Below are 26,872 nucleotides of genomic sequence, written 5' to 3'. Positions count from 1 at the left end.
AGAAGCAGGCTCCCCAAAGGAAGCCTGATGTGGGACTCGATCCCAGGACCTGGGGATCACACCCTGAGCCAAAGGCAAATGCTTAACTGCTGAGCTACCCAGGCATCCTGATTTGTACTAATCTTATATCTTTTCTAGAAAAGCAACCCAAAGGCAGTTTCTCTACCAAGGACAGGAGAGTGCTGTCATCTTGAATATGTGCAGTATTTTATTAAAATTTAGAACACATTGGGAAAGCCAGGATTTTCAGTTGTAGACTAAATATAATCTTCTCTAGATGGCTGAAATAAAAAAGGACTTATTAAAGCGTGTGCAGTTTGCTCTCACACACAATGACAGGGCTGATGAAATGGATATTAAGTTGAAAATCCAGCAGTAGTTTCTCAAACAATACCATAGAATTGGACTTGCCATGGGAGTCACTGTCTGTTACAACCAGGAAGGTTCAGATTCAGGAAAGAACCAAGACACTGAATCACAATATTCATTTGCCCCAATCACTCCACTGGTAATAAGACCACGAGTGTATATAGACTTATCCATAAGAATTTGTATTGCTACAATATTTGTTGTGGCAAAATCTGAAAACCAAGTGAACACTTGATAAGAAAGGACTACCTATTAAAAAAAAAAAAAAAAGAAAGGACTACCTATTATGGAAGATCCACATATGTGATATTACGCAGCCATTAAAAAGGATAAAGTAGAACTGTATTAAGTTAACCTAGGAGAATTTGCATGAGATACTATTGAGTGAGGAAAGCAAAATCTCATTTTTTTTATAAAGCATTAATCAAAAAATTTGCACATGCATGTGTACATCTGGAGGGATACATATGAGGCTATTACGTCAGTTGCTACCTGTGCCCAGGTGGCGATTGGGAGGTGGGTTCAACAAGGGGAGGGAGAGCAGCATACTTACATTGGGAGAAGCAATCTGCCGTGCGTCTTGAACATTTTTGCTGGATATACCAAGAATGTTAAGTCCTTGATCACTTTTTACACATGCCATTTCTTTCTCCTTTTTTAATTAAAGATTTTATTAAGTAATCTCTACACCCAGCATGGGGCTTGAACTTATAACCACAAGATCCAGAGTTGCACACTCCACTGACTGAGCCAGCCAGGTGCCCCACACGTGCCATTCCTTTTTTTTTTTTTTTTTTTTTTTTTTTATGTGCCATTTCTTAGGCCTGTGTTGGCAGCAAGCAGTCTTGAAGGATGATAACATCTCCCCGCTGGACAAAAGCAGGACTAATTTCCCATACTGGGAAATCAGTCATCCCCTGAATTCAGTGAGCTTCTCTTATAATGCAACCCACTTCACACATCCATAATGGGCTGTTTGCATTGTCCCTACCAGACTTAGGGGCTATATGTCTGCTGGGGCTGTCATAACAAAATACCACAGACTGGGAAGCTTACAATAGAATTTATTCCCTCCCAGTTCTGGAGGCTAGAAGTCCCAGATCAAGACATTGACAGGTTTGGTTTCTCCTGAAGCCTCTCCCTTGGACTGTCGATGACTGCCTTCTCACTGTACTCTCACTTGGTCTTTATTCTGTGCCCAAGCATTCCTGGTGTCTCTCTGTGTGCATAGGTTTCCTCTTTTTATAAGGACACCAGTTAGACTGGGTTGAGGCCCCTCCTACTGGTCTACTTTTAAATTAATCATGTCTTTAAAGGCCCTATCTCCATTATTCTAAGGTAATGGAGCTTATTGCTTCAACATACAAATTATGGAGAAATGCAATTCTGCCCATAACAGGGGACATGGGGGGAATAATCCAACACAAACCAACATGAAACTCTGACAATGAATAATCAAGTCCTTTGTCTCTGACCCAGGAGTCTTGTGTCTTATAACAGCATCCATGAAACAGGCTAACCTGTTAGCTTGCAAGAGGCTACAATCCCAGACCCTCCACACCCATATTTTAGAATCCACCACACTGTCTCTTTGTCTTTCTTCTCCACTAAACCACAGGAGGTGTAAAGTCCAAGTATAATATCTAAAACAGAGTAAACATTGAATATGTATTTGAAATTTGATTTATGATAAAGAATCTAGTTAAGGCATTGGTAGATCTAAAGAGATAAGCTTTTATTTTTTTTAAGATTTTTATTTATTTATTCATGAGAGATGGAGAGGGAGAGACAGAGAAGCAGGCTCTATTCAGGGAGCCCGACATGGGACTCGATCCCAGGTCTCCTAGATCACACCCTGGGCTGAAGGAAGCATTAAACCACTGAGCCCCCCAGGCTGCCCAAGAGATATGCTTTTAAAGATCTGGATTACAATGAGAAAGAAAACAGATTGTTACAGATTCTAAGAAAGGGTTCAGATTCGATTATATGGCTTCCTTGATATGTTCTCAAAAAATACTGGGTGTTACCGCAAGGATTATGTACTATATAGTAGGCCATATTTTACTATGGTCCTATTCCAGCCTAATCCTCAGATTATTTCTGTGGGAATTTGTTAAAGTCCGATTTTGGAAGAATGTGAACAAAATGTGTTCTACGCAATTTTTCAAAATGATAACTAGAGCCCAGGAACGCTTTCTATTTAAAAAGAAATTAACACTTTATCAATGAAAGTAATACTAAATAATGCTATACTTTAGCCCTACAATTTACCAGTGATTTACTAACATTTTCTGAAAAATCTTTCCAAAATACAAAGAACACCGTCTGGTCAGTATTTCTAAAATAGATCAAGAGAACTGGGAAGGATTTTGTCCTAATAAATAAAAATGGTCCTAGCAGGAACGCTGAGTAGCCCAATTAAAGGAGGGCTAATTAAATCAGGGGATGCCTGATTCCGGCATTTCTAGATTGAGGTCTGTCAAGAGTGCAGAATCCCTGTGTCCATTCTGCACTGTGGGTTCCCCTGGCTCTTCCAGCTTGAGCAGAATATTATTTTCTTTGAACAATTTTGAACCATAAGCAAATAAAAGAAGCAAAAATAATAAATGTGGATCAAGTGGTGGTGGGGGGGGGGAGGCAGACAATGGCTTCCAGCGCTTAGGGCTCCTGCCTGTCTCTTCCTGGACCCCCACTTCCAGCTTCTGGGCAGTGATCAAGACCAATGACACCTCATTAGTTACAGGGGACAGGAGCCACCTGACAGAGGGGAAGCTCACCCACCAGGCTCAAGCCCTTCTTCCACCCTGACTTCTGCTACCCCAGGGCCCAACGGCTCCCTTGGGGTTTGTCCCTAACTTAGTAGATGCTCAGAAAACACAGGTTGAGAAGAGCGAAGTGTAGGGTTAGGAGATAAGGAAGCAGCGGAGAAAGTCTCAGCAGAGGCCTGGGGCTCAGCTTGGGGCTGGCGCGAAACAGGGCGCAGAGGCGGGTGGAGAGGGCAGAGGGGAGCCGGGCGGAAACCCCGTGCAAGGCCTTGGCTGAAGGCATTTTCCCAAACCACACGGAAGTTCTCCGCGGCGGGGCCCCCTGGCTCGCCCCGCGGCCATCGCCACTGGCTCGTGTCTCTAAAAGCCCCCCCCCCCGCCCGCGGCCCGGGGGCTCAGCGGTTTAGCGCCGCCTGCAGCCCAGGGCGTGACCCTGGAGCCCCCGGATCGAGGCCCACGTCGGGCTCCCTGCATGGAGCCTGCTTCTCCCTCTGCCTGTGTCTCTGTGTGTCTCATGAATAAATAAATAAAATCTTAAAAAAAAAAAAAAAAGGGTTTCCCGCAAGCAGTAGACAAGCTCTGGAAACCAGAGGGTCGGGCGAGAGCAGGTCCTGGAGGCCGAGGGCGCAGGCTCGCCCCCTGCTGTCCTCGGTCCCCGCGGCGGGGCGCAGGGCGTGGGGGGCCTGGAGAGGGCGGGGGTGGGGGGGGCCGCGGGGGCCGCGGGGGCGTCGGCGCCCCGACCCGCCCCCGGAGCGGGCCCCTCCCCGCCGCCGCCGCCGCCGCGCCGCGCCGCACCGCCGGCCGGGACCATGCGCCGCCTCCCGCGGGCCGCGCTGCTGCCGCTGCCGCTGGCCCTGCTCGTGGCCGCCGGGGCCCCCGAGCCGCCGGTGAGCGCGCCGCGGAGCCTGGCGTGGGGGCCCGGGCTGCGGGCGGGCGTCGTTCTCCCGGTCCGCTATTTCTACCTGCAGGCGGTGAACTCCGAGGGCCGGAACCTCACCCGCTCGCCCGCAGGTAGCGTAGAGCCGCCCCCCGCCCCCCGCCCCCGGCGACTGTCGCCCTCCCCCGGGCCTTCCCGCCTTCCCGGACACAGAGAGGGGTGGGTGGGGTACGGGGCGTCGCTGCCGAGGGCCGCTGAGCGACCCCGGGGACGGACGAGCCCGGCGGGCCCTGCGGCCCGGGCGGGTCCTGAAGGCCGGGAGCCCCCGCGGGTGCAGCACGCAGGCACTGCCCCGCCTTGAGCCCTCGAGCCCCGCGTCCGATGCAGGGCTGAGGCCTGTGGGTCCCAAGCGGCAGCCCCTGCACGCAGCGCTGCGGGCCGGAGGGGGCGCTTGTGCCTGCGGGACGCGGTTTCCTCACGGGTCCGAGTTCTCCAAGCAGGGAACCCTGTGGGCTCAGCTCTCCCCCGGGGGGGCGGGGGGCGGATCCCGTCCTGGAGTCCGCTGCCTGGCCGCCCGCCCACGGTCTCTCCTGCTCGGGCTCCTGCCCCTGCCCCTGCCCCTGCCCCGGCTCCTGCTCGCCTTGCCTTTGCCATTTCGTGCAACCTGTCCTGCTAGTTTCCAGTTGTTGCAGTCAGGATTTGCTAATCAGCCAACTGGCACCCTTTTTTTTTTTTTTAAATCAACAAAGACGATCAAAGTACCCCACTGCTAGCGAGAAACTATGACTAAACTCTTCTTAGTTTTGGGAAGGCTTTCCATGGCCCTAAGGGCCAGAATAAAAAATCCTTAAACCCAGATTGGAAGCCTTGCACTATGGGGTGTATTTTCTCCTCCTCCTCCTCCTCCTCCTCCTCCTCCTCCTCCTCCTCCTCCTCCTCCTCTTCCTCTTCCTCCTCCTTAAAGATTGTATTTATTTGTTCATGACAGAGACAGAGGCAGAGACACAGGCAGAGGGAGAAGCAGGCTCCCTGTGGGGAGCCCCATGCGGGACTCCATCCCAGGACCCTGGAATCACACAACCTGAGCCAAAGGCAGATGGTCCGTCAACCGCTGAGCCACCCAGACATCCCGGGTGTATTTTCTTCTTTATAGTTTTCTTTCTTTTCTAAAATTCATTTTATGATGTTATAAGGGTGTGTGTGTGTGTGTGGATGCTTTAGAAAGAAAAGGGAGAATGAAGGTAAAAATTAATTTATACAGGAAAAAAGAAAATAGCGTGATCCAAAGTGAAATGCTGCTAATGGAAGAACTAGACATTCAAAGAATATTCTATTCTTTAATCAAAAAAATTGACAAAGTTTTTTTAAGTGGCGGTTCGCAAAGCTGTCAAGAGGGCATGAAAATACTCTCCATCCTCCGCTGGTGACAGCACAAATTACTAAAATATTTCTGGAAAGCAGTTTTCCAAATATACTAAGAGTCTTAAATATTTACAAACCTAATGTAAAAAAATAACTTTCAACGGCTAGTATATGTGATTTTTAAAAAGATGTCATTTGCACACAATGTCCATGCCCTTAAATCTGGTAATCTAATTTCTAGGTATTTGTCCTGAGAAAATAACCTCACTCATTAGTGTTCTCAGTAATTATAGCAAGAGAATAAGGAGTTTCTTTTTCACTCTTCTTTTTTCCCCAAGAAAAATTTCCCTGAAAATAATCTTAGTGTTTTCATGATCAGGGGGTAAAAAAAAAGGTAATAAAATCAAAGATTTTCACCAAGTCTTTTCAGACAACCTCAATTTCATACCTTTGGATGCTTCTTATTTCTTCTCATGTCACTTGAGTTTTTATTTCCATTAAAAGGCTGTTCTGTAGTTTTGAAAAGCTCACCCAGCTAGTTTTTACATCATCTGCCACCATTATTCATTCACTTGCAAGTCCTGAAATTTTTGCTTCTCCAAGAACTAAATGAAAAGGAGGCCATTATTTTTCTCAAAAAAATTACACAACTTCTTAACATGACTTAACCAAGATTCCTGTAATAATTATCACTCCCATTTGACAGTGTCACATTTATTTCAATATCATTATTCTGCTGTGTATCTCCAGGTACTAGGATTACAAAATGTGTTCTTGAATGGTTTGAAGCAGAGGATCTCTAACTGGAGTCCAAAGACGGAAATTAGGCAGTCTGTGACCTGTTGACATTGTGATATTCCTAGCATGTGACATAATGTCTGGCAGAGAAGCTCTGTAAATACTGTAGAGAAAAGAGAGGAAGGGGTGGAGGGAGAGTGGTTGGAATATGTCAAGATGGCTGGATACAAAAATACCTGTTTTCTACTCAGCCCTCCTTTACCTTCATCAGTACTCATATCTTCATAAAATAATCATACCTCCTACTTGTGTAGCATTTCATGTTTTAAACTGTGCCCTGTTGTATTTATCATCCTTTAATCATCTTATTATTCTCTTCACTCTGCACAAGAGCAGGCACTCTTTCCATTTAATTAAATCTCCATAATATGTTGTGCATCAATTTTCAGGAAGTTCCTGCAGAGCATCCATGGTCAGCAGGCAGCTAGACATTTTTGAAGAGTTGGCAAAACAACTTGGCCTTCTGGGGCTCTGTTCCCTTGGCCATGTGGGGTTGACTCTTGCTACAGTTGCAGAATCTTAATAATCTTCCTAAACAAAAGGGAAGGCTGTGACTCTGTTGTACCAGGGGTGCCAGAGGTTATTCCTCCAGCCCTGAATTCTGCAAACCAGTATGCTAGCTGACATGACAAGGTGGATGCAGATGGGCTTTGAAAGGAGAAGGATTCAAGCTATATTCAACTCTTGGCTCTGCTACTCATATGTAGGTGACCTTGGGCAAGTTACTTAACTTCTTGGAGCCTGGGCTTCTCAGTCTGTAAAATGGGGTGGCAATGCCAACGTTACAAATTCTTATAGGCAATAAATAAGGAGGATGCCTGGGTGGCTCAGCGGTTGAGTGTCTGCCTTCAGCTCAGGGCTCCATCCTTGGGTCTCAGGATCAAGTCAAGCATCAGGCTCCCCACAGAGAGCCGTCTTCTCCCTCTGCCTGTGTCTGACTCTTTCTCTGTGTCTCTCATGAATAAATAAATAAAATCTTTAAAAAAATAAGGTAGAAAATGAAAATCTCAAGCTCAGGGACTGGCACCTAATTAGTGCTAAGCAAGTGACTTTAAAAAAAAATGCTTTTGATTCCTTTCCAAATCAAAAGTCTGATTCTAATGATGCAAGACTTTGATCTGCTAACCTCCTTGGTCTACCTCGCCCCTGCGTTCTCATGCCATTAGTTGTCTCTCTTAAAGAGGTTTGAACCTCTCTCTCTTAAAGAGGTTCAAATCTGTTCCATTATGTTAGCCCCTGGGGCAAATGAGAATTCACATTCCTTCCATTTGAAGCAATTTCAAATTGCACTCTTCTCATTTTCTCTTTTATGAAAGGTTAAAATTGCTTATTTCTATTTCAGCCCTGACCATTCTTATTTTGTGTTGGCTCTAAAGTTAATTTCATGCTGACAATGACACAGGCATGAAAGATTACCATAAAAATGACTGAACATTTAAAATATGTATTTCCAGTGGCTATATTTTAGTTTTATACGTTTATTTTGAAATGTAACTTTTGCTGCTATAAACATCGGGGTGCAGGTGTCTCGGCATTTCATTGCATCTGTATCTTTGGGGTAAATCCCCAGCACTGCAATGTCCACAATAGCCAAACTGTGGAAGGAGCCTCAGTGTCCATCGAAAGATGAATGGATAAAGAAGATGTGGTTTATGTATACAATGGAATATTCCTCAGCCATTAGAAACGACAAATACCCACCATTTGCTTCAACGTGGATGGAACTGGAGGGTATTATGCTGAGTGAAATGAGTCAATCAGAGAAGGACAAACATTATATGTTCTCATTCATTTGGGGAATATGAATAATAGTGAAAGGGAATAGAAGGGAAGGGAGAAGAAATGGGTAGGAAATATCAGAAAGGGAGACAGAACATAAAGACTCCTAACTCTGGGAAACGAACTAGGGGTGGTGAAAGGGGAGGAGGACGGGGGGTGGGGGGTGACTGGGTGACGGGCACTGAGGGGGGCACTTGACGGGATGAGCACTGGGTGTTATTCTGTTTGTTGGCAAATTGAATAACAATAAAAAATAAATGTATTCTTAAAAAACTGAAATGTAACTTTTAAATGCTATTTTGGAGATAAAAATAAATTTGGAAGAGACAGTACAGATCTTGTCCAATAATTTGAATTTAAAAATAACGAAGCATTTTGGAACTAGTTTTTTTCCATAAATCCGATTCTTTCCAATACTGTTACGATTAATATCACTGTAATCCAGCTCTTTCCAAAACGATCACACAGTCATTAATGTCTGTCTTATATCCGTTTTGTTTATAATCATAAATTTATGGAGAATAGGACTATTTGACCAAGAAATAAACTTTTCTGTAATGCTTCTAGTTTGGGAAAAAAAAAAAAAGAAATTGTCTCCTGGTCCCCAGGCTCTGCCTGCCTGATTTTCAGTCACCACACTGTGCTTTCTAAAACCAAGTGAGAGATAACACAAAGCATTAACCGGGCAGCCCAGGTGGCTCAGCGGTTTAGTGCTGCCTTCATCCCAAGGCCTGATCCTGGGGACCCGGGATCGAGTCCCACGTTGGGTTCCCTGCATGGAGCCTGCTTCTCCCTCTGCCTGTCTCTCTCTTTCTCTCTCTCTCTCTCTGTATCTCATGAATAAATAAATAAAATCTTTACAAAACAAAACAAAACAAAAAACCAAAGCAATAACCAATGTGTTTCATTTAAGCATTTCAGGTAAATGACTAACATTTTAAATGATTTCACATTAAATTATTTTTTTCTTACACCATCTCCTATGTTTATTATAGGTCATTTATTTTAGCAGAATTCTTTCAATCATTCTTTTAAATAATTTTACATTAAATTATTTTTTCTTGTACCATCCCCCATATTTATTATAGCTCATTTATCTTAGCAGAATTCTTTCATAATTTTATCACACTTGTTTCAAGGACGCCAAAATGTATTATTTAATAGCAAGTTTTCAGACACTAATTCTATTACAAAACTGAAGATACTGAGGAACACCTCTTCTGACCCACATGAGAAAATGAAACCCTTGAGGATCAAAAGAAAGTAGAAACTTTGCTCACAAGATATAGAAACTAATAATAGAAAAAAAAAGAAACTAATAATAGGAGAAAGAAGCTTTTTTTTCAGAAATTTCATAAAACATATACACATTTTTATATATAATATATGTAATATGCTTAATTTGAGAACATGGTAGATGTCACATGAAAGACTACTTTCATCACTACTATTTTTTGCTAGAGTTGTGAATTTCAGAGGATTTGCCACTTTTTGAAAACCATTTGCCTTTGGTATAGTGATTAACTGTGGTTAGGACTATTAACTGATCTTTATACTCAAAGCTCCTCAGGATCAGATCTGCACTGAGTACATGCAGATACATCCACTGGACTCTGGAAAGAAAGATATGGCAACATTTATTCCTGGATTACAGTGATACTAATCATAACAGTATTGTTTCAATGCCTAAATCTGTGAGCTAATATGCTTTGAAAAGAGAAGGGAAAGTTTACTAAGCAGGTATTGTTTACCATGGAATTTCCAGAATTTTGGAGTTTAAAAGATGTTAGATTATCCTACTGTAACCAGCTTAGAGAAGTAAACTCTAGTATCTACAAAGGTGTGTGAAAGTGTGTGTGTGTGTCTGATATTTGTGCACAGACTTTAATAACTAGCTATAATTTTTATTTAGGGAAATAGACTTAGAAGTATAACTGGAAAATTGGGTTAACAAGAGGGGGATTTCCTGAGAAATGACGGTTATTGGGTGTTAAAATGGTTTACAAAGAAAGCCGATGTATATTTGATGGGAGAAAGTTCAATTGTCTTGGAGCTCTCATTCTAAGAGTTTTTAGATTTTTAACTACCTGGGCCGCTTTAAACCTACCCAAAGGAGAAGAGAGCAGAGAGGCAAAAAAGTTCATCTCTTCCTTGCTTTTTTAATGAACTGAATTTGTTCATTCAGTAAATCTTTACTGAATGACTAATGGATCAAACGTTGACTCAGATCTTTGGTTTCAAGACACCACCCAGACATGGTTCCTGTCTCAAGGATCTTCCAAACTAAAATTATTTTGTTATTATTTTTTTAAGATTTTATTTATTCATGAGAGACACAGAGAGGCAGAGATACAGGCAGAGGGAAAAGCAGGCTCTGCAAGGAGCCCAATGCAAGACTTGATCCCAGACCCCAGGATCATGACCTGAGCCGAAAGCAGACTCTCAACTGCTGAGCCACCCAGGCATCCCTATTTTGTTATGATTTTGAGGGTACAGAAGAAAGTAACTTTGGTGTAGAGACACCTATCCAATGATTGGTAACCCTTCATGATCCATGAAGTAGTAGTTTATTCATTTTTTTTCTTTCAGATCAAACACTATTCAGAGTAATAATCAAATCTCTTTCACCTAAAGAGTTAGTCCGGATTCACGTTCCCAAACCTTTGGACAGGAATGATGGGACATTTTTGGTGCGGTACAGGATATATGACACTGTCAGCGCAGGGCTGAAGATAGAGGTCCTTTATGGTGATGAACACGTGGCTCAGTCTCCTTATATTTTGAAAGGTAAGTGATAATTACACAATCCAGCACCAGCCTTATATGTGTAGAACCCATGCCTTTCAAAGTGGGATACAATGACCTTGAAGTCATATACAAGAGAGTAAACATGGTATGCATACCTCCTGGAGATCAATTTTAAATAATTCTGCACCTAATTTGGGGCTCAAACTCGCTACCACAAGATCAAGAGTCACATGCTTTACTGACTAAGCCAGCCAGGCACCCCGCCTGGAGTTCAATTTAACTTTTTAAATTGATTTAAATTAAATTTTGAGGGAAGGAAACTAAGTAAAGAAATTTGAATGATAAGCAAGAAAAGCTTGTTTATTTGCCCAAGTAGTTAACATTTCCAGCTTTCTTCATTCTTTTATATAGATCTATATTTTCATCTACTACCATTTGCTTTCTGCTAAAGAATTCCTGTTATCATTTCTTTTAGTGTAAGAATCCTGGTAATAAGTTCTCCTAGCTTTTGAATGTCTGAAAGAGTCTTTATTTTGCCTTCAGTTTTGAAAGACATTTTTGCTAAATATAGAACCGTAGGTTAACGGGGTTGGGTTTTTTTTTTTTTCCTTTTAGCACTTTATAGATATTGTGCCACTGCCCTCTTACTTGCTTGTTTCCAACAGTATATCTGCTGACAATCATAATTTTGTTCCTCTGTACTGCTAAAGATTTTCTCTTTGAGTTATTTTGAACAATTTGATTATTATGTGCTTTGGTGTAGTATTCTTCATGTTTCTTGTGCTTGGGTTTGTGGAGCTTCTTTGATCTTTGCGATTATAGTTTTCATTAAATCCAGAAAATTTTTGGCCATTATTTCTTCAATATTTTTTCTGTTCTACTCCAGAGTTCCTCCAAGAATTCCAGTTACCCCTCTACCAGGATTGAAATAATCCCATAGCTCATTGATGCTGTTTTCACTTAAAATTTTTTTTTCTCCATTTCATTTTGTATTTTTTCTATTGCTACATCATTAAGTTCCCTAATCTTTTCTTCTGCAATCCCCAATTTGTCATTAATTGTATCCAGTGTATTTTTCATCTTCTGGCACTTTCTCATCTTCTTGAGCTTTTTTTCCCTGGAATGCAGTGATGTTACTTGGAAATAATTTGAACCTTTCAAATTTTACTTTTACAATTCATTAGGCGAAATTGGAACCATGTGTAGCCTGGAGCTAATTATTCCCCACCACTCAGGCAATACGTCTCTGTCTACTCTACCCTAAGCCCCAGGAATTAGGATGCTTTCCAATCTGCCTGGTATAAACAGGTGCTCTTCACAATCTTGTAAGACCAGTGGGTAGTGTTGCCTCCAATCATTCTGGATGGTCCTTTCCCTGCTTTGGATAGTTTCCTCACTTATATACACTCTTAAGAAACCCTACATACTGGAAGGGGAACTTTTTGCAGATCTCTGGAGCTTTCTATATGTGTAGTTTTCTCTTCTTAGGGAGTGTGTCCTGTAAATGCCAGCTGCCTTGTTCTCCCTGGACACTCAGCTCTGTCCCCTCAACTCAGTGACACTGCTGGGCGCTGCCTCCATTTCTCCCCCTGTTTTCATACCCGGAAACTCCCTTAGCCAGTAAGATTATGAACTGCAGGACTCACCTCATCTGTTTCCCATCTCTCAGACTCACTGTCCTTCACTGCCTCATGTCCCATGGCTTAAAAAGTCTTTCATATATTTTGTCTCTTTTTTTGGTAGTTTCAGGCAGAAGGGCGTTTGGTCCATATTAATCTTGGTCTGAAGTAGAAATCCTCAAGAAACATAAATAATTTTTTAAGTTCTTATATTTATAAAAATTATTTTAATTTTTATATTAAGTTAAATATATTTTGAAGAAAGATATAAAAGTGTTATAAACTCCTTTTAGGATGATTCCTCAGAGAAGTTTCATACTCATGGCTGGGTACTTTAAAATTACACTGCCAGATACCCCTGGGTTATGTATTTCTTCTTTGAGATGTGATAAGGAAGGTGATTTTAGGGATTCAGGGGAAGAGACCTCCATCTTGTCTAAAAAAAATCACCACTGGGATATCTGGGTGGCTCAGAGGTTGAGCATCTGCCTTAGGCTCAGGTCATGATGCCGGGGTCCTGGGTTCAAGTCCCATATTGGGCTCCCTGTGGGGAGCCTGCTTCTCCCTCTGCCTATATCTCTGCCTCTCTCTGTGTGTGTCTCTCGTGAATAAATAAATAAAATCTTTTTAAAAAATCACCACTATATAATTACTATATAATAATACCTGAAAAGTAGTACCTTCTCTTTTTCCTTGTTAAAAGTTAGGTTGTTTTATGTTCATCAGGCATTTATAGCTCACTGAGTTTATCAGCTAATTGGCTGAGAGTGGGTTATATTGGAAGAGAGCATATGCTATACCAGGTTGTCTAGAGGAGTCTGAAAGGGGGAAGCAAAGTAGAAGCACAGGACTCTGACATAAGTACTTTCATCACTGATTTGTTTAGGGCAGATTATTCCTGTCTGGATAATCTTAGAGTTCACCAAGAAGTCATCCCACGTTCATATCAGGCAGAAACAACTCCCTGTATTGTGGTGTTCGTTAATGGGGAGTGGCGTCACACATGCTTTGCCTTCCCTAGGACCAGTGTACCATGAGTACTGTGAGTGTCCAGAAGAGGATCCTCAGGCCTGGCAGAGGACTCTTTCGTGTCCAACCAAGGAACCACAGATTGCAAAAGATTTCGCTTCTTTCCCCAGCATCAATCTCCAGCAGATGCTAGACGAAGTTCCGAAAAGGTTTGGGGATGAGAGGGGTGCCATTGTCCATTACACGATTCTCAATAACCACATCTACCGGAGATCTTTAGGGAAATACACAGACTTCAAAATGTTCTCAGACGAGATTTTGCTGTCACTGGCAAGAAAGGTATGCGAATGGAATCACTGGTTCCCAAAACAACACAGAGTTGACCCTTAAACAACACGGGTTTGAACTGCATGAGTACACTTATACATGGGCATTTTTTAATAAATACAGTCCAGTACTATAAATGTATTTCTCTTCCTTATGATTTTCTTAATTAACAGTTTCTTTTCTCTAGCTGATTTTATTGTAAAAACACATAATACAATACACGTAACATACAAAAGTTGTGTTAATCAACTGTTATGTTATTGGTAAGGCTTCCACTCAACAACAGGCTACTAGTTGTTACACTTTGGAGGAGTCAAGATTTATACGCAAATTTGAGATTGTACAGATGTCGGAACCTCTAACCCCTGCATTGTTCAAGGGTCAACTGTAGTTTACTTATTTCGTTGTAACATTGAGATGCTTAGAACAACAATGGCAAAGGATAGGAATGGATTCCAAGCTTGGAAATATGTATCTAAGCTGTCCACCACCTGAGTGTTCATAAATTCTCCTTCTTTATGGATCTTTCTTTCCTATAGGAAAAGAAATATGGCTCCATCCCCCATTTCAGGCCCTATAGAGTACTCCCGAGTTTTCTGTGGACTCCCAGACATGTTTAACCTCGAGGTCACCTTTAAAAAAAAAATTATATATTTACTGGAGGGAGAGAGAAAAAGCATCAGCTGGAGGAGGGGGAGAGGGAGAAAGAGAATCCTCCAGCAGACCCCTGAGAAAAGACTCAGTCTCACAACCCTGACATCATGATCTGAGCAGTAAGTAAGAGTCAGACACTTAACCATCTAAGCCCCCCAGGTGCCCCTCAGGGTCACTTCTTGAAGTTCTCCATCGTGGGGAATATTCCTCCCATTCAGATACCACTTTCTGCAGCTGTTTTGTTCTTTTCACCTCAAAATGACTAGAACTTCAGCCATCTTTTCCTTGTTTCACCCTAAGTGCCTCTAAAAGATGGTATGCATGGCACATTTTGTTGAAGGTTCTGGTAACAGAGAGGTGATTTTGTACCAGTGCATAATAAAAACCAGCCAAACAAAACCCCTAATGTTTAAAAATAGACATCTGTCTATAAATCAGACTCAGTCATCCATGCTCTGGAAATTTCTCACTGTCTGTCATTGATCCTCAGGTCTTAGCTTCTTAGTGACTATTGTTGGGCCTCTATCTCTCAGAAGACTTCTCAATTCCTCCCACCCACTCCCCTCTATTCAACCCTTCTTTCCACATTTACTAAACTCTTATGCAGAGCAACTCAAAATTCCTTTTGTTCTTCCTCCTTCCTGACCATGCAGAGTGAGAGGTGAGGATGGGCGTTTTCTGCCTATCCCACCCAGAAAGACTGGCAAGGTGGTTTTCCAAACCAAAAGCCAACTTTGGGAATATGAGTTATGTGGTTTCCCAAGTGTGCTGAAATGTGGGGCTGCAATCAATTCCTATCTTTATTTTATTTTATTTTTAATTCTTATTTTAAGTAGCAGGTGCCCCACGCCCATCCCCACTAGCCCACCATATATGCATATTAAGGTATTTGGTCATAAACGAGGTATTTTCTTCCTGGCCTGATGCCCTGTATTCCTACCTTGTACTGATGTTGCTGCCTCTCTTCAGTGGTTTCTACTAGTGATGAATTTGTCCCTGAGAGGACATTTGACAATGTGTAGAGACAGTTTTGGTTGTCAACTCTATGTGTTGCTACTAGCATCTGGTCTGTGGAGGCCATTGGGTGCTAGCAAACATTCTACAATGCACAAAACAGCCCCTACCGCAAAAAATTACCCAGACCCAAATGTCAATCCTACTGAGATTGAGAAATCATGCTCTATAGTGAGAACTTCTGGTGTGGAGTTTATGAATGAGCTTATAAATAAGAGTAGGGAAACAAGAGGGTGAATCATTAGTCACATCCCCTGCCCTTCCCTCTTGTTCTAGGTTCTTTGCCCAGTGGCTGGGAAGAAATCCAAGGTAAATGAGACTCGTCTCTGGGCTTTGAGCGGCCTACTCTAGTGGGACTTGTTTTTGTTATTTGGAAGTTAGGATAGGATGTGAATACAAATAGCTGTACCTCAACGTGGTGGGCCTGTAAGAATAATAGGTACCCAGATTGAAACTGCCTGAGGAGGGCAAGTCATCGAGGAGGTAACATTCAGTCTGAGTTTGAAGGATGGGAAAGGAGAGTGCCACACAAATAAGTAGGAGAAGAATACTCCAAGTGAGAAGGGAATTACATATGAGAGGAGGTGACATGTTCAGAGAGGAGCCCAAAGTTTACTGGCACACACTCAGGTGGAAGATGAGGCTCACAGCTACAGGGGCTTGCTTTCTGGCCAGAGAGTTTAGACCTTGACCTGTAGGCTTTAGGTTCTGTTGACCTTGGTAGTAACATTATTTTGGGTTTTATGAATTTGGGCAGCAAGGTGAAAGAAGATTAGTTTGGGGAGAGCCTAATATCAGAACACCTAGTGAATAAGCTACTGTAACAATCCAGGCAAGAGATGAGAAGGATCTCAAGTATAGCTTTGACTGACCGTGGAGATGGACATGGAGTGAGAAAGTCCAGAAACAAAGGTAGACGTGATGTGGAGGTTTGATAGTGAAGGAAAACAGAGGCTTGGGTCTAATCTTGTTGATTCTCCATGAGGCAGCTGGCAGAAAGAGTTCTTGAAGCCCTTTATTCATACCTTTCTATACCATGTCCACTTCTATAATACTAAGCAATTTTGATAATTTTTAAATTTATTTTTTTACTAAGTAACCTCTGTACCCAACATGGTGCTGGAACGCATGATCCCAAAATCAAGAGTCAGGTGCTCCACCAACTTAGCCAGCTGGGTGCCCTGATACGAAGCAATTTTAAATGCCCCTTCTTAACAGAGGGAGCTTACTCCTGGCTGAGTGAATTTGCCATGTACCATCCTCACCCTAAATTTTCTGATACTACTGATGACTGAGAGGCATTCTTCTCTCTTCTGCTAATTTCAAATGTTTACTTTATCAGACATGTTTTAAGACTGAGGTCTTCCCAGCACTGATGTTTCTTCTTCTGTTTATTTAGGTCCTTCTCCCTGATATAGAATTTTATATTAATCTTGGAGATTGGCCTCTGGAGCATCGAAAAGTCAATGAGACCCCTGGCCCTTTACCTATCATTTCATGGTGCGGCTCCCTGGATTCACGAGATATTATCCTTCCAACGTATGACATCACCCACTCCACACTTGAAGCAATGAGGGGTGTCACCAATGATCTCCTCTCTATTCAGGGAAATACAGGTAAATTAAAGTTTATTCTCAGAGGAAAAACAGAGGTGAAAAGAGAATGTTCGGTCAGAGAGAATAAAGGTATGTATTGAAATAAACATTGTTCTTATTTTCTAACCAAGAAAAAGGAGCAGTATAGCATTCTTCTAATCCAAAAGTTTGGTATGTGGGTGGGCTAGTGATTGAGTCTCCTTTGTGTTGATCATTCATAAATACTATTTGACAATATACATTTGGTAAAATTGTCACTTAATGCTGACTCCAGTGCCTTTATATTGCTGGGTGAAGAGAGCATTTTGAAAAATATAAAATTACATGTAGATGTAAGAGAATTGTGGTAGTAGTATAACTTGGGTATTACTATCTCTAACACTTAATAACAAATTTTCTCCTTTCCTCTTTCTGCCTTGCTTCATCCTTCAAAATCTGAGTCCCCTGCCCCCATTTGATGACCTTACACTTGTGGCACAATACACCTTTGTATTAAACCAAACTCCCTGAGAATACACCCTGACTAAGTAAAGAAGTCTTAAAACTTCTGTAAAGACACCCTGTAAAGAAGTCTTTACAACTTCTGTCCCTCTTTATTGTGATTTGGTAGGCTTGTTTAGTAGATGCAACCAGAAACTCTTTGCAAAGTACCTAAAGATAACATGAAATGAAACTGACTTTTTATTTGAGAACAGTGAATACCTTAGAAGTGTGCTAAAATATTGGAGAGAGTAAACTCCCTCTAGTTACTGTGTTTTATGATTTATCCCTTTGAGTAGTTAACAGGTGTTAACTAATGACCTCTCTTTAGAATAATAGAAATAGATTTAAATTAATTCTTCTAGAATATTGCCCTCCCAGGAAAGATACACATGCACACACACACACATATACACATGTATTTATATAGCTGAGCTATATATATAATTTTTTCATTTCATAGCATATGAGACAAAGTCTTTCCTGTATCCAAAAGTGATGTGCTCAAAATCCTGAACAACCCAAAGATGTGGATATTACTTGGTCACTTATTCATGAGAGACAGAGAGAGAGAGAGAGAGAGAGAGAGAGAGGCAGATGTTACTTGGTCACATAGTTTGTTCTGGTCACCTAATCTAAGAACAAAAGCCTAGCTCATTTTTTATTGTGAAGCACAAAGAATGGAAGAAGCTAGTGCCAAGTCATTGAATGTCTTTTGCTTTGAACTTGATCCAGTGCTATTTTGGATATCTCCTAATGTCATAAACAGTCCAATTTTTTTTAAAGATTTTATTTATTTATTTGTGATAGAGAGAGAGAGACAGAGACATAGGCAGAGAGGGAAGCAGGCTCCCCTGAAGGGAACCCAATGCAGGACTCGATCCCAGGACCCCGGGATCATGTCCTGAGCCAAAGGCAGATGCTAAACCACTGAGCCACCCAGGCGTCCTGACAGTCCAATATTTGAGTAAACTCTCACAGGTAGACAAATAGGTGAAATTAGAGCATTCTTTTTTATGTGATACAGCAAATAAAAGGACTTTTTATTTTTAAGTTATTATTTTTAAAGATTTTATTTATTTATTTGAAAGAGAGAGAGAGAGGGCACAAGCAGGGGGAGGAGCAGCAGGAAAGGGGAAGCAGGCTTCCTTGCTGAGCAGGGAGCCCAATGAGGGGCTCAATCCTAGGACCCTGAGATCACAACCTGAGCTAAGGGCAGATATGTAATTGACTGAGCCACCCAGGTGCCTCTAAAGGACTGTTTTTACTAGACCAAACTGGGAAGTATTTCAGGCAGGATACTTGATCCTGTATTTTTTTGGAAATAGCACCTTACTTTAGAAGATGAGTTGGTGATCAAAGAGCTTTAATGTCTTAAATGACAATAGTAGATTAAAGATGATTACACTTACCGTTTTTATAAATGTCAAATTCATAATCATATTTTTTTTTTGTGGCTTCAAACTTTTAGGGCCTTCCTGGATCAATAAAACAGAGAAAGCTTTCTTCAGAGGTAGAGATAGCCGAGAAGAGAGGCTCCAGTTGGTACAGCTGTCCAAGGAAAACCCAGAGCTCCTAGATGCAGGAATTACAGGATATTTCTTTTTCCAAGAGAAAGAAAAGGAGCTTGGAAAAGCTAAATTGATAGGTTTCTTTGATTTCTTTAAGGTATGCATATATGTCTTCCTGTAAGGATATGAAGTGATAAACTTGTATTAAGTCCACCAAATCACTTGGTGGGCAAATTTCTCCAGTCTTGTGAGCTGCCACACACTTTCTTACTTTCTCCCTTCCAAACATAGGGAATTATAAAACTCACTGTGATTTATTTTTTTTTATTTTTGTTAATTCTGTCTTAAAAAAGCCAGAACTGTATTTAGTGCAAAATATAATGCAAGGATTCACCTGGGGTTTGGGGTACATTTATCTGCTTTTCTCTCTTTCATATTTGTTTCCATAAACTGGGAATATAAATGTCTTTTACCTAAAGTGATTTTTTTTAAATTTTTTTTCTAAAGTGATTTTAAATGATTTTTGTAAACAGAATATAAATACCATATAAATAAGAAAGAAGCTGGAATTGGGATTCACATCCTGCCTGTAGTCTTGCCTCCGTCCCTAACTGTGGGCCCTTCATCTGTTAGTACCCCTAACCATGTGAGATGCCTTGTTCCTTCAGAGCATTGTCAGGAAGCTCAAGGATAGGGACGTGAAAAATGTGACAAAATCTGACTGGCTAGAAAACTCTTTAGTACCAATTACTTAAGAAAAAATAAATTACTTAATCTGTGCATATATCCTGTTCATTTCAGTGTGATATAATGAAAAGAACATTGGATTTGAACTCAGGGAATAGAATTTATCTGAACACTGACTTTCTCACTTGCAAAAAAAAAAAAACCAAAAAACCAAAAAAACAAAAACAGAAAAAAAGAGAGAGGTTATGATAATACTTGCTTCACATTACTATGATTTAATGAGGTTTAATTCCCATGAAAAGTGATTTTGAAATGTAAATCAAAGTTTATTAATCCAGCAAATAGGTAAACAGAGTACATATTATGTTGCTAGCATGCTAATCCCTGAACCTCTCCAGGTTTCTGTGTCCTCAACTCTAGAACTGAACACTAGAGATAATGCTTTCCTTTTTCATACTTAAATTAGTATAAGGAACGAATGAAATAATGTATTCATGAAATACATAAATTGTTACCAACTTTAATAAACATACAACTTTTGAAACATTTTCTTATCCAGTCACAGAAATCTGAATCCATTACATAGAGTTAAAATAGGTATTCCTATTTCCTAAAATTACTGATCACTGTATTTCTTAAAATCAGCCTGCTCAAGGCTGATTATGATTTCAATATAAAGAGAAAATGTGAGTTACAAAATAACATATAAAACTTTTAAACAACTGAATTTGGAACATGGGAAGTAATTCTTTTATATTTAGTATAATAATGTTGATGACAAGCAGAAGCAAAGCAAATGGCTGTTAAGTTTTTTCTTTATGTTTGTTTTAATCTTTTAGTACAAGTATCAAGTGAATGTGGATGGGACCGTCGCTGCTTATAGATATCCATACCTCATGCTGGGCAACAGTTTGGTTTTGAAGCAGGACTCGAAATATTATGAACATTTCTATATGGCACTACAGCCTTGGAAACATTATGTTCCAATTAAAAGAAATCTTAGTGATTTACTAGAGAAAATTAAGTGGGCCAAGGTATGTTTTCTGCAATTTTAATTTCTTGAGACAGTAAGAGACTTACCAGGATTATTTACATGAGTTCCATCATGACCCAGTTAACTTGACATAATTTAGTTGAAATGTTACTTTCAGAAATGTTATTTTCTGAAATTTTTGTCTCCTTGAAGTATCTAAAGAAGCAACATCAGGATCATTTAAATTCTAATTTGGAGTATCAACATTTTGGGGAATTTTTAGCAGGTTTAGAAGTGTTATGTAGAAAATAGATTTTTTTCTAAAGGAATCACTATTCATGCCTATACACACAAGCAAAAACACATCAAATGCAAATTACAGATTGAAAATCCCAGGGCTGGAGTGCTTTATGCACAAGAAGATATTGAAGGCAATTATGGTATCATCTTCTTTTCCCCAGTTAGAAAAAAGGCACAATGAATGCATGCCATACAACATCCCAAGAATCACTAGTTTCCCATAAAATAAGAGTTCTTTTTTTTAAAAGGAAACCTATTAAGAAGCTGTTGTGTTTTATTACGAAACTATAAAAATTTATCCTTCCATTATAAGGCTTTATTCTAAATTTCTGAGAAGCAGTGTTTGGGTTTGCAATTAACTGGATGCCTGAGGCAGAATCATTCTTGTGACCCTTTATACAGAATCAGGATTGCTTGCCAATGGCTTTTCCTGTGGGCTGCACAGTAGAATACTAGCTATTTTCCAAAAGTATAATTAGAAACAATGACTGTTCCTGGTATTGAAGGAACAGCCTGTGGGTACTAATGACTGAATTTATGATTACAGCGATAAGATGCTTTCATAGCTACCATTTTATAACAGTTTTTGGGCTTTCACTGCATATTAAAATGGAGTTTTTAAGAGTTGTTATAACATGAAAAGTGATTCATTCTACCCCAGATTATACTTTAATACCAAGCAGAGAGGCTAGGATGGGGGAACAGAGGATGAGCCCTAAATTCCTTGGGTACCCAGGACAATAGTACTAGGGTAGCCACAAAAGACACTGCATGTCAGGTGTGTAGGGGGAAGCACTTCTGGACCTGTGGAGCAGGGTCCTAACATGTGTAACCGTTTCTGTGTCATACAGAGTGTCTAGGGAAGTACCTCGTTGATTTCTCAATGCCTTGCTCCAAAATTATCTTCCTCCTGTCCCACGTCTCCATGCTGGTCACATTGAACCTGACACCTGACACCTGTTCTGTATCACACTCACCAGTAGCCTTTGGGGGGGGGGCGGGGCGGAGGGGGTGGAGGGGATGTTCACAAGAGTACTTTTCATTTAGTGTGTGTGTGTGTGTGTGTGTGTGTGTGTGTGTGTGTGTGTAAACCTTTCAGGAAAATGATGAAGAAGCCCAGAAGATTGCAAAAGACGGACAGTTGGCTGCTAGGGACCTGCTGCAGCCACACCGGCTCTACTGCTACTATTACAGAGTGCTCCAGGTGGGTTCCCACTGATCATCCTGCTGGGTCAAGGGTCCTCACACTCCATGCTCAGCCTGACTGCCTCACTTCAAAGTGTTCAGAGGGTCAGCCCGTGGAGCTCTGGGTAAGCCGAGCACCAGCCCCTGGAAAGGTAGGAGTGGTACTAAAGCCTTTTGTGGTCTCCCATGTTTTTATCTCCACTCACTATTATGAAAAACAATGCGTTAGAGCCCTTACACATACAAATTAAAAGCTCCTCCTATTTCGGCAGTGCTCTCTCTCATTAAATGCCTTATGGAATTCCTAGGTATTTTCTGAACCTCAGAGAACATCTCTCCTTTTTTTTTTTTTTTTTTTTTGAGAACATCTTTCCTTATCTAGAAAACAAGGCAGTTGGATTAGAGATCATTAACATCTCTCTGCTCAAAAAGTCTGCCTCTTTGTCCTTGTTACTACTTAAGATTGTGCTTTTACAGTTAGGATGGAAAGCAAGTATTTAGCTTGCTATAGAAAACAAACAAATGAAGTATATTTATAATGGTTGTAACACCTTAGGCCTAAATACTAAAGTGCAAATGTTTATTGAGAATCTAAGAATTGGTTCTTTGAGTAATTGTCTTGTGTTTCACACAGTAAATTCTAGCCAGGAAGAAAAAAAAAAAGAATGCTTTTGTTTTTAACCTAAACTTATTTTTCTGTGGACAGAAAAAAAAAAGCACATTTCTTCAGATGTCTGTGGATATTACCCTCCAATAGAAAAATAAAAATTATAAATTATGCCACTTACTAAAAGCAGCCTTTCCCTTGAATGAATCATATAACTTCTGCCAATCTACCTATAATATTAACAGTAGGAGTTTCTCCCTCTGAAATATTAATTAGGTTCCTGTATTTTTTGGGTTTGACCCAGCCTCAGAAATGTACAGCTAAATGTGTGTAGAACCACTGAACCAAAAATTTAATTTATAGGAATATATCAGTCAGTGGCCAAAATAGAGGGACTTCACACAGATCTCTCGCTATTTACAAAATGTATGTGACCATGAGCCTAACAGGAAGGGTGTGTGGGACCACCAGCTTTATTTTGCGATGCTTAACCATCTGTTTATTGATTTGAGGCTTCAACAAATTTAATTATTCATTCATAAATTGAGGATAAATTCCAAGAGGTGCCATTATTTCAAGTAGGGACACTTGGCTTGACACTTGGTGGAGGCTTCCTACCTACATATAAAATTGTGGATTGGGGTTCCTTTTTATATTTTGAAATATTGCACTCAGTGTCTATAACAACTGAAGTTAAAATGCATCTTTAGGACTAGAATAAACCAGATCTTTGGTTTCAATCTCAAGATACACAGCAACTAGAAACACTGGTGTGAGTGGGGCAGGGAAGATCCAATGGAATGAAGCACGGGCTAATCTTTTCATTTGCCTTCAAACACACATTCCAGAAATATGCAGAGCGCCAGTCCAGCAGACCCAAAATACGGGATGGGATGGAACTGGTTCCTCAGCCAGATGATAACACGTCCATGTGCCAGTGCCACCGAGAAAGACCTTTCCGAGAAGAGCTTTAAGTCAGCTCACTTTCACCTCCTGCTTATGCCAGTGGTGCATTGAATGCAAGTGTTCAGATAGGAGCCACGCGCTGTACAAGTACCGTTAAGAAGACGTAGATGGGGAGAGCAATCTGAGAGCAAGTATTACAAGTATCATTGAATCTTACTTTATTTTGTATAAAAACTGCTATGATCAAAATCACAGTTTCTCTGAAAAGAAAACTGGCGGGTTTTAGTATACAGAGAGGCTTGCCAAAATATAAATCACTCCCTATGAAACTATTTACATCGTATTTCTTGGTTTGTTTCCATCCCTTGTTCACTTTCCCTCTCCCTCTTCCAATTATGAAGAAAAAATATTTGTTTGTGCAGGGTTCTTCCCCTCTTATTGCATAATTTCTCCTCCTACAAGCTGCTTTGGGCATTCATTAATAGCGAGCCTTCTCTTGGAAGGTCTGATAAGAGTAATTAAGGAAGAAGAGGATGGCTGCCTTATTAAAAGTAGCTTGGAGACTATGGGGGCAATGTTTTTTAAAGCTCACTCATAACTTTTCAGCTAAGTTTTGCCAAAGCCTAAGACAAAATTAAGGAGAAATTATGCCATAAACTAATAATTCCCAATCTATTTGGGTGGTACACCAAATAAGGACAACACAATTATTCGTAGAGAGAACATTCTATGGGTACTGTTCATTACCTATATATTGAATAGATGGAAGATAACTATAATTAGGTGGGGATCTCTACCACTTTTTTACATTTTTAAAAGAGCTACTTGAAAACATGTGCCATAAGCTGCAGTAAGCCTGGTATCTTGGGAATTCACCAATAAGCTGACAAGAAAGGCAAGTATCCTAACCGCTCCCCTCCTCTGTTTCAGTGCATTGCTAAGAGAAAAACTTTGGAAATTTCCTTTTGGATAGGGTCAAGACTTAAGACATATAGCCCAGAAATTCATTACACACTCCTTGTAAGAATCACCAGTCCAAGGTTCACTTCACTCAAGAACACACTCCCAAAGCAAGAGCTCTCCACTCCCAGTCTAAAAATATTTACTCCCCTAATTGAAATATTTACTTCACCTGAAAAACAATGTAACCACTTTAAAGTAGCCATATCCATAAATGCAGAATTGCGTAACTAGATGAGCAAAACCACATTTAGGAACAAGTATCCAAGGAAAACCAATACCCACCAATTGTTTAGAAGTACAAGGTCACAAGTATAAAATAAAGGGCAAGCTGTACTGGGACCTTGCCCTAATGAATCATGTCCTAAATATATTGTATACGGAGTTTGGAGCTTGTCAAAGCTGAGATTATTGAGAGAAAATTTGTTCTCCCACACACCACCCAGCCCACCAATCCCAGGTCAGGTCCTTCCTTGTGGCTGATGGCATTTTTGTTAGAAACATCTCAAATTTTTAAAATGTCTATCACTTGCTGCCAAACAAGCCTGATAGTTAAAAGTGAACTGAAATATACCAAGCAGCTTCTGAGCATGGAACAGGAAAGATATATTTCAGAAATTAAGTGGAACCCTCAAAAAATTTCATAGGGAGTGAGCATTCAATCTAGATAATTCTTCATCTGCCCAGCTCAGTCATAGTCTTTAAAAATAGTTCATTTTACATGGCTTTCTGGTTTGTTGACACTAATATAACTTAATAAAATAGTTTTACTAAAGCTCTGATTTTTTTCCTTCAAATTCACATAATGTCTGCACATTCCATTAGTCATTTTTAGTACTTCAACTTTCCTTTTTTAAAAATCTGATTTTTAAAAAGGAAGAGAGGGGTATAAGGATATGCAAGTAAATATAATGAGTGCATTTATCTAAATAAGCTGCCAGCCTGTTTGTTGCAGCATTGTTTTTATTAGTAAAATGTTAGAAACACCTTGAATAGTTTTCATGAGGGAACTGGCTAAATAGTTATTGCTATATAAAGGAATGTAATACAACTATTTTTAAAAAGTAGCTCTAAAAAAAAAAAGTAGCTCTAAATGTACTATCGTGAACAATTTCCATTACAGTATTCAATGAAAAAGCTAAGTTACAGAACAATATGAATAATGTGAAACCATGAATGTAAAAAACAAAAATATATTTGTGTGGTTGAAAGTTTGGAAGGATTTTACCAATGTCTGAGGAGGGAGAGAAGGGAATTTTTACTTTTTGCTCTATACCTGTCTATGATATTCTATTTTTACTACAAGTATGAATCAGATTATAAAGAAAAATGTAAACCTAGGAAAAGATTTTAAGTGCACAAAAAATATACATAATAAAATAAAATGGATATTTATATTTTCCATTATGCTATTTTTAAATCTATGTCTAGAATTTTGTATCATGGGACATATTATATACACTTTTTAAATAAAGTAATTTTTCTAAATACAATATTGTAAAAGATTTTTTTGTTTTTAAGAAATATTGTTAATCACTGGGGCACTTGTGTGGCATAGTGGGTTGAGCCTCCCACTCTTGGTTTTGGCTCAGATCATGATCTCAGGGCCATGCTCCAGGATCAGGGGAGTCTGCTCTAGATTTTCTTTCTCCCTCTGCCCCTCCCCCTGGTTGCACACATGCTCTTTCTTTTTCTCAAATAAGTAAATCAAGAAAGAAAGAAAGAAAGAAAGAAAGAAAGAAAGAAAGAAAGAAAGAAAGAAAGAAAGAAAGAAAGAAAGGAAGAAAGGAAGAAAGGAAGAAAGAGAAAGAAGAAAAAAAAAGAAAGAAAGAAGAAAGAAAGAAGAAAAAAGAAAAGAAAGAAGGAAGGAAAGAAAGAAGAAAGAAAGAAAGAAAGAAAGAAAGAAAGAAAGAAAGAAAGAAAGAAAGAAAGAAAGAAAAAGAAAGAGAGAGAGAAAGAAGAAGAAAAGAAAGGAAAGAAAGAAAGAAAAAGAAAGAAAGAAAAAGAAAAAGAAAAAGAAAGAAGGAAGAAAGAGAGAAAGAAGAAAAAAGAGAAAAGAAAGAAGGAAGGAAAGAAAGAAAAAGAGAAAGAAAGAAAGAAAAGAGAAAGAAGAAAAAAGAAAGGAAAGAAAGAAAAAGAAAGAAAAAGAAAAAGAAAAGAAAGAAAAAGAAGAAAGAAAGAAGAAAGAAAAGAAAAAGAAAGAAAGAAGAAAGAAAAAGAAAGAAAGAAAGAAAGAAAGAAAGAAAGAAAGAAAGAAAGAAAGAAAGAAAGAAAGAAAGAAAGAAAAGATCGTAACCACCTATACTTCTGTATTTCTGTTAATTGGTTTGGTCTAACTTTTATTGTGTCTTCATGAATGAATGGAGCAAGACTACTATCACTACCAC

The 26,872-nt window shown here is 40.0% G+C and overlaps 1 protein-coding gene across 2 annotated transcripts; it reads left to right on the top strand.

Annotated features, from left to right (window-relative positions):
* The first annotated feature begins 3,943 nt into the window (after positions 1-3,943).
* POGLUT3 (protein O-glucosyltransferase 3) lies at positions 3,944-25,978 on the top strand. Of its 2 annotated transcripts, XM_077893355.1 has the most exons (9): positions 3,944-4,145; positions 10,540-10,737; positions 13,339-13,625; positions 15,558-15,590; positions 16,681-16,897; positions 18,828-19,024; positions 20,394-20,588; positions 21,927-22,031; positions 23,468-25,978. In XM_077893355.1, exons 1-9 carry the CDS (start codon positions 3,944-3,946, stop codon positions 23,591-23,593), a joined length of 1,560 nt encoding a protein of 519 aa, XP_077749481.1. In that variant the 3' UTR covers positions 23,594-25,978. The 2 variants fall into 2 exon arrangements, with proteins under 2 accessions (XP_077749481.1, XP_077749482.1); XM_077893356.1 differs by lacking the exon at positions 15,558-15,590.
* The last annotated feature ends 894 nt before the right edge of the window (positions 25,979-26,872 follow it).

This window comes from Canis aureus, chromosome 3, assembly GCF_053574225.1.
Source record: "Canis aureus isolate CA01 chromosome 3, VMU_Caureus_v.1.0, whole genome shotgun sequence".
NCBI lineage: Eukaryota > Metazoa > Chordata > Mammalia > Carnivora > Canidae > Canis > Canis aureus.
Note: the sequence above shows the minus strand (reverse complement) of the source record. Positions and strands in the feature narration are given on the sequence as shown.

Bases quoted from the DNA above. Each gene is read 5' to 3' on its own strand.
- POGLUT3 (XM_077893355.1), top strand. From the start codon at position 3,944: ATGCGCCGCCTCCCGCGGGCCGCGCTGCTGCCGCTGCCGCTGGCCCTG. The intron at 4,146-10,539 runs GTAGCGTAGAGC...TTTTTCTTTCAG, and splicing joins CCTCACCCGCTCGCCCGCAG to ATCAAACACTATTCAGAGTA. The intron at 22,032-23,467 runs GTGGGTTCCCAC...CACACATTCCAG, and splicing joins ACTATTACAGAGTGCTCCAG to AAATATGCAGAGCGCCAGTC.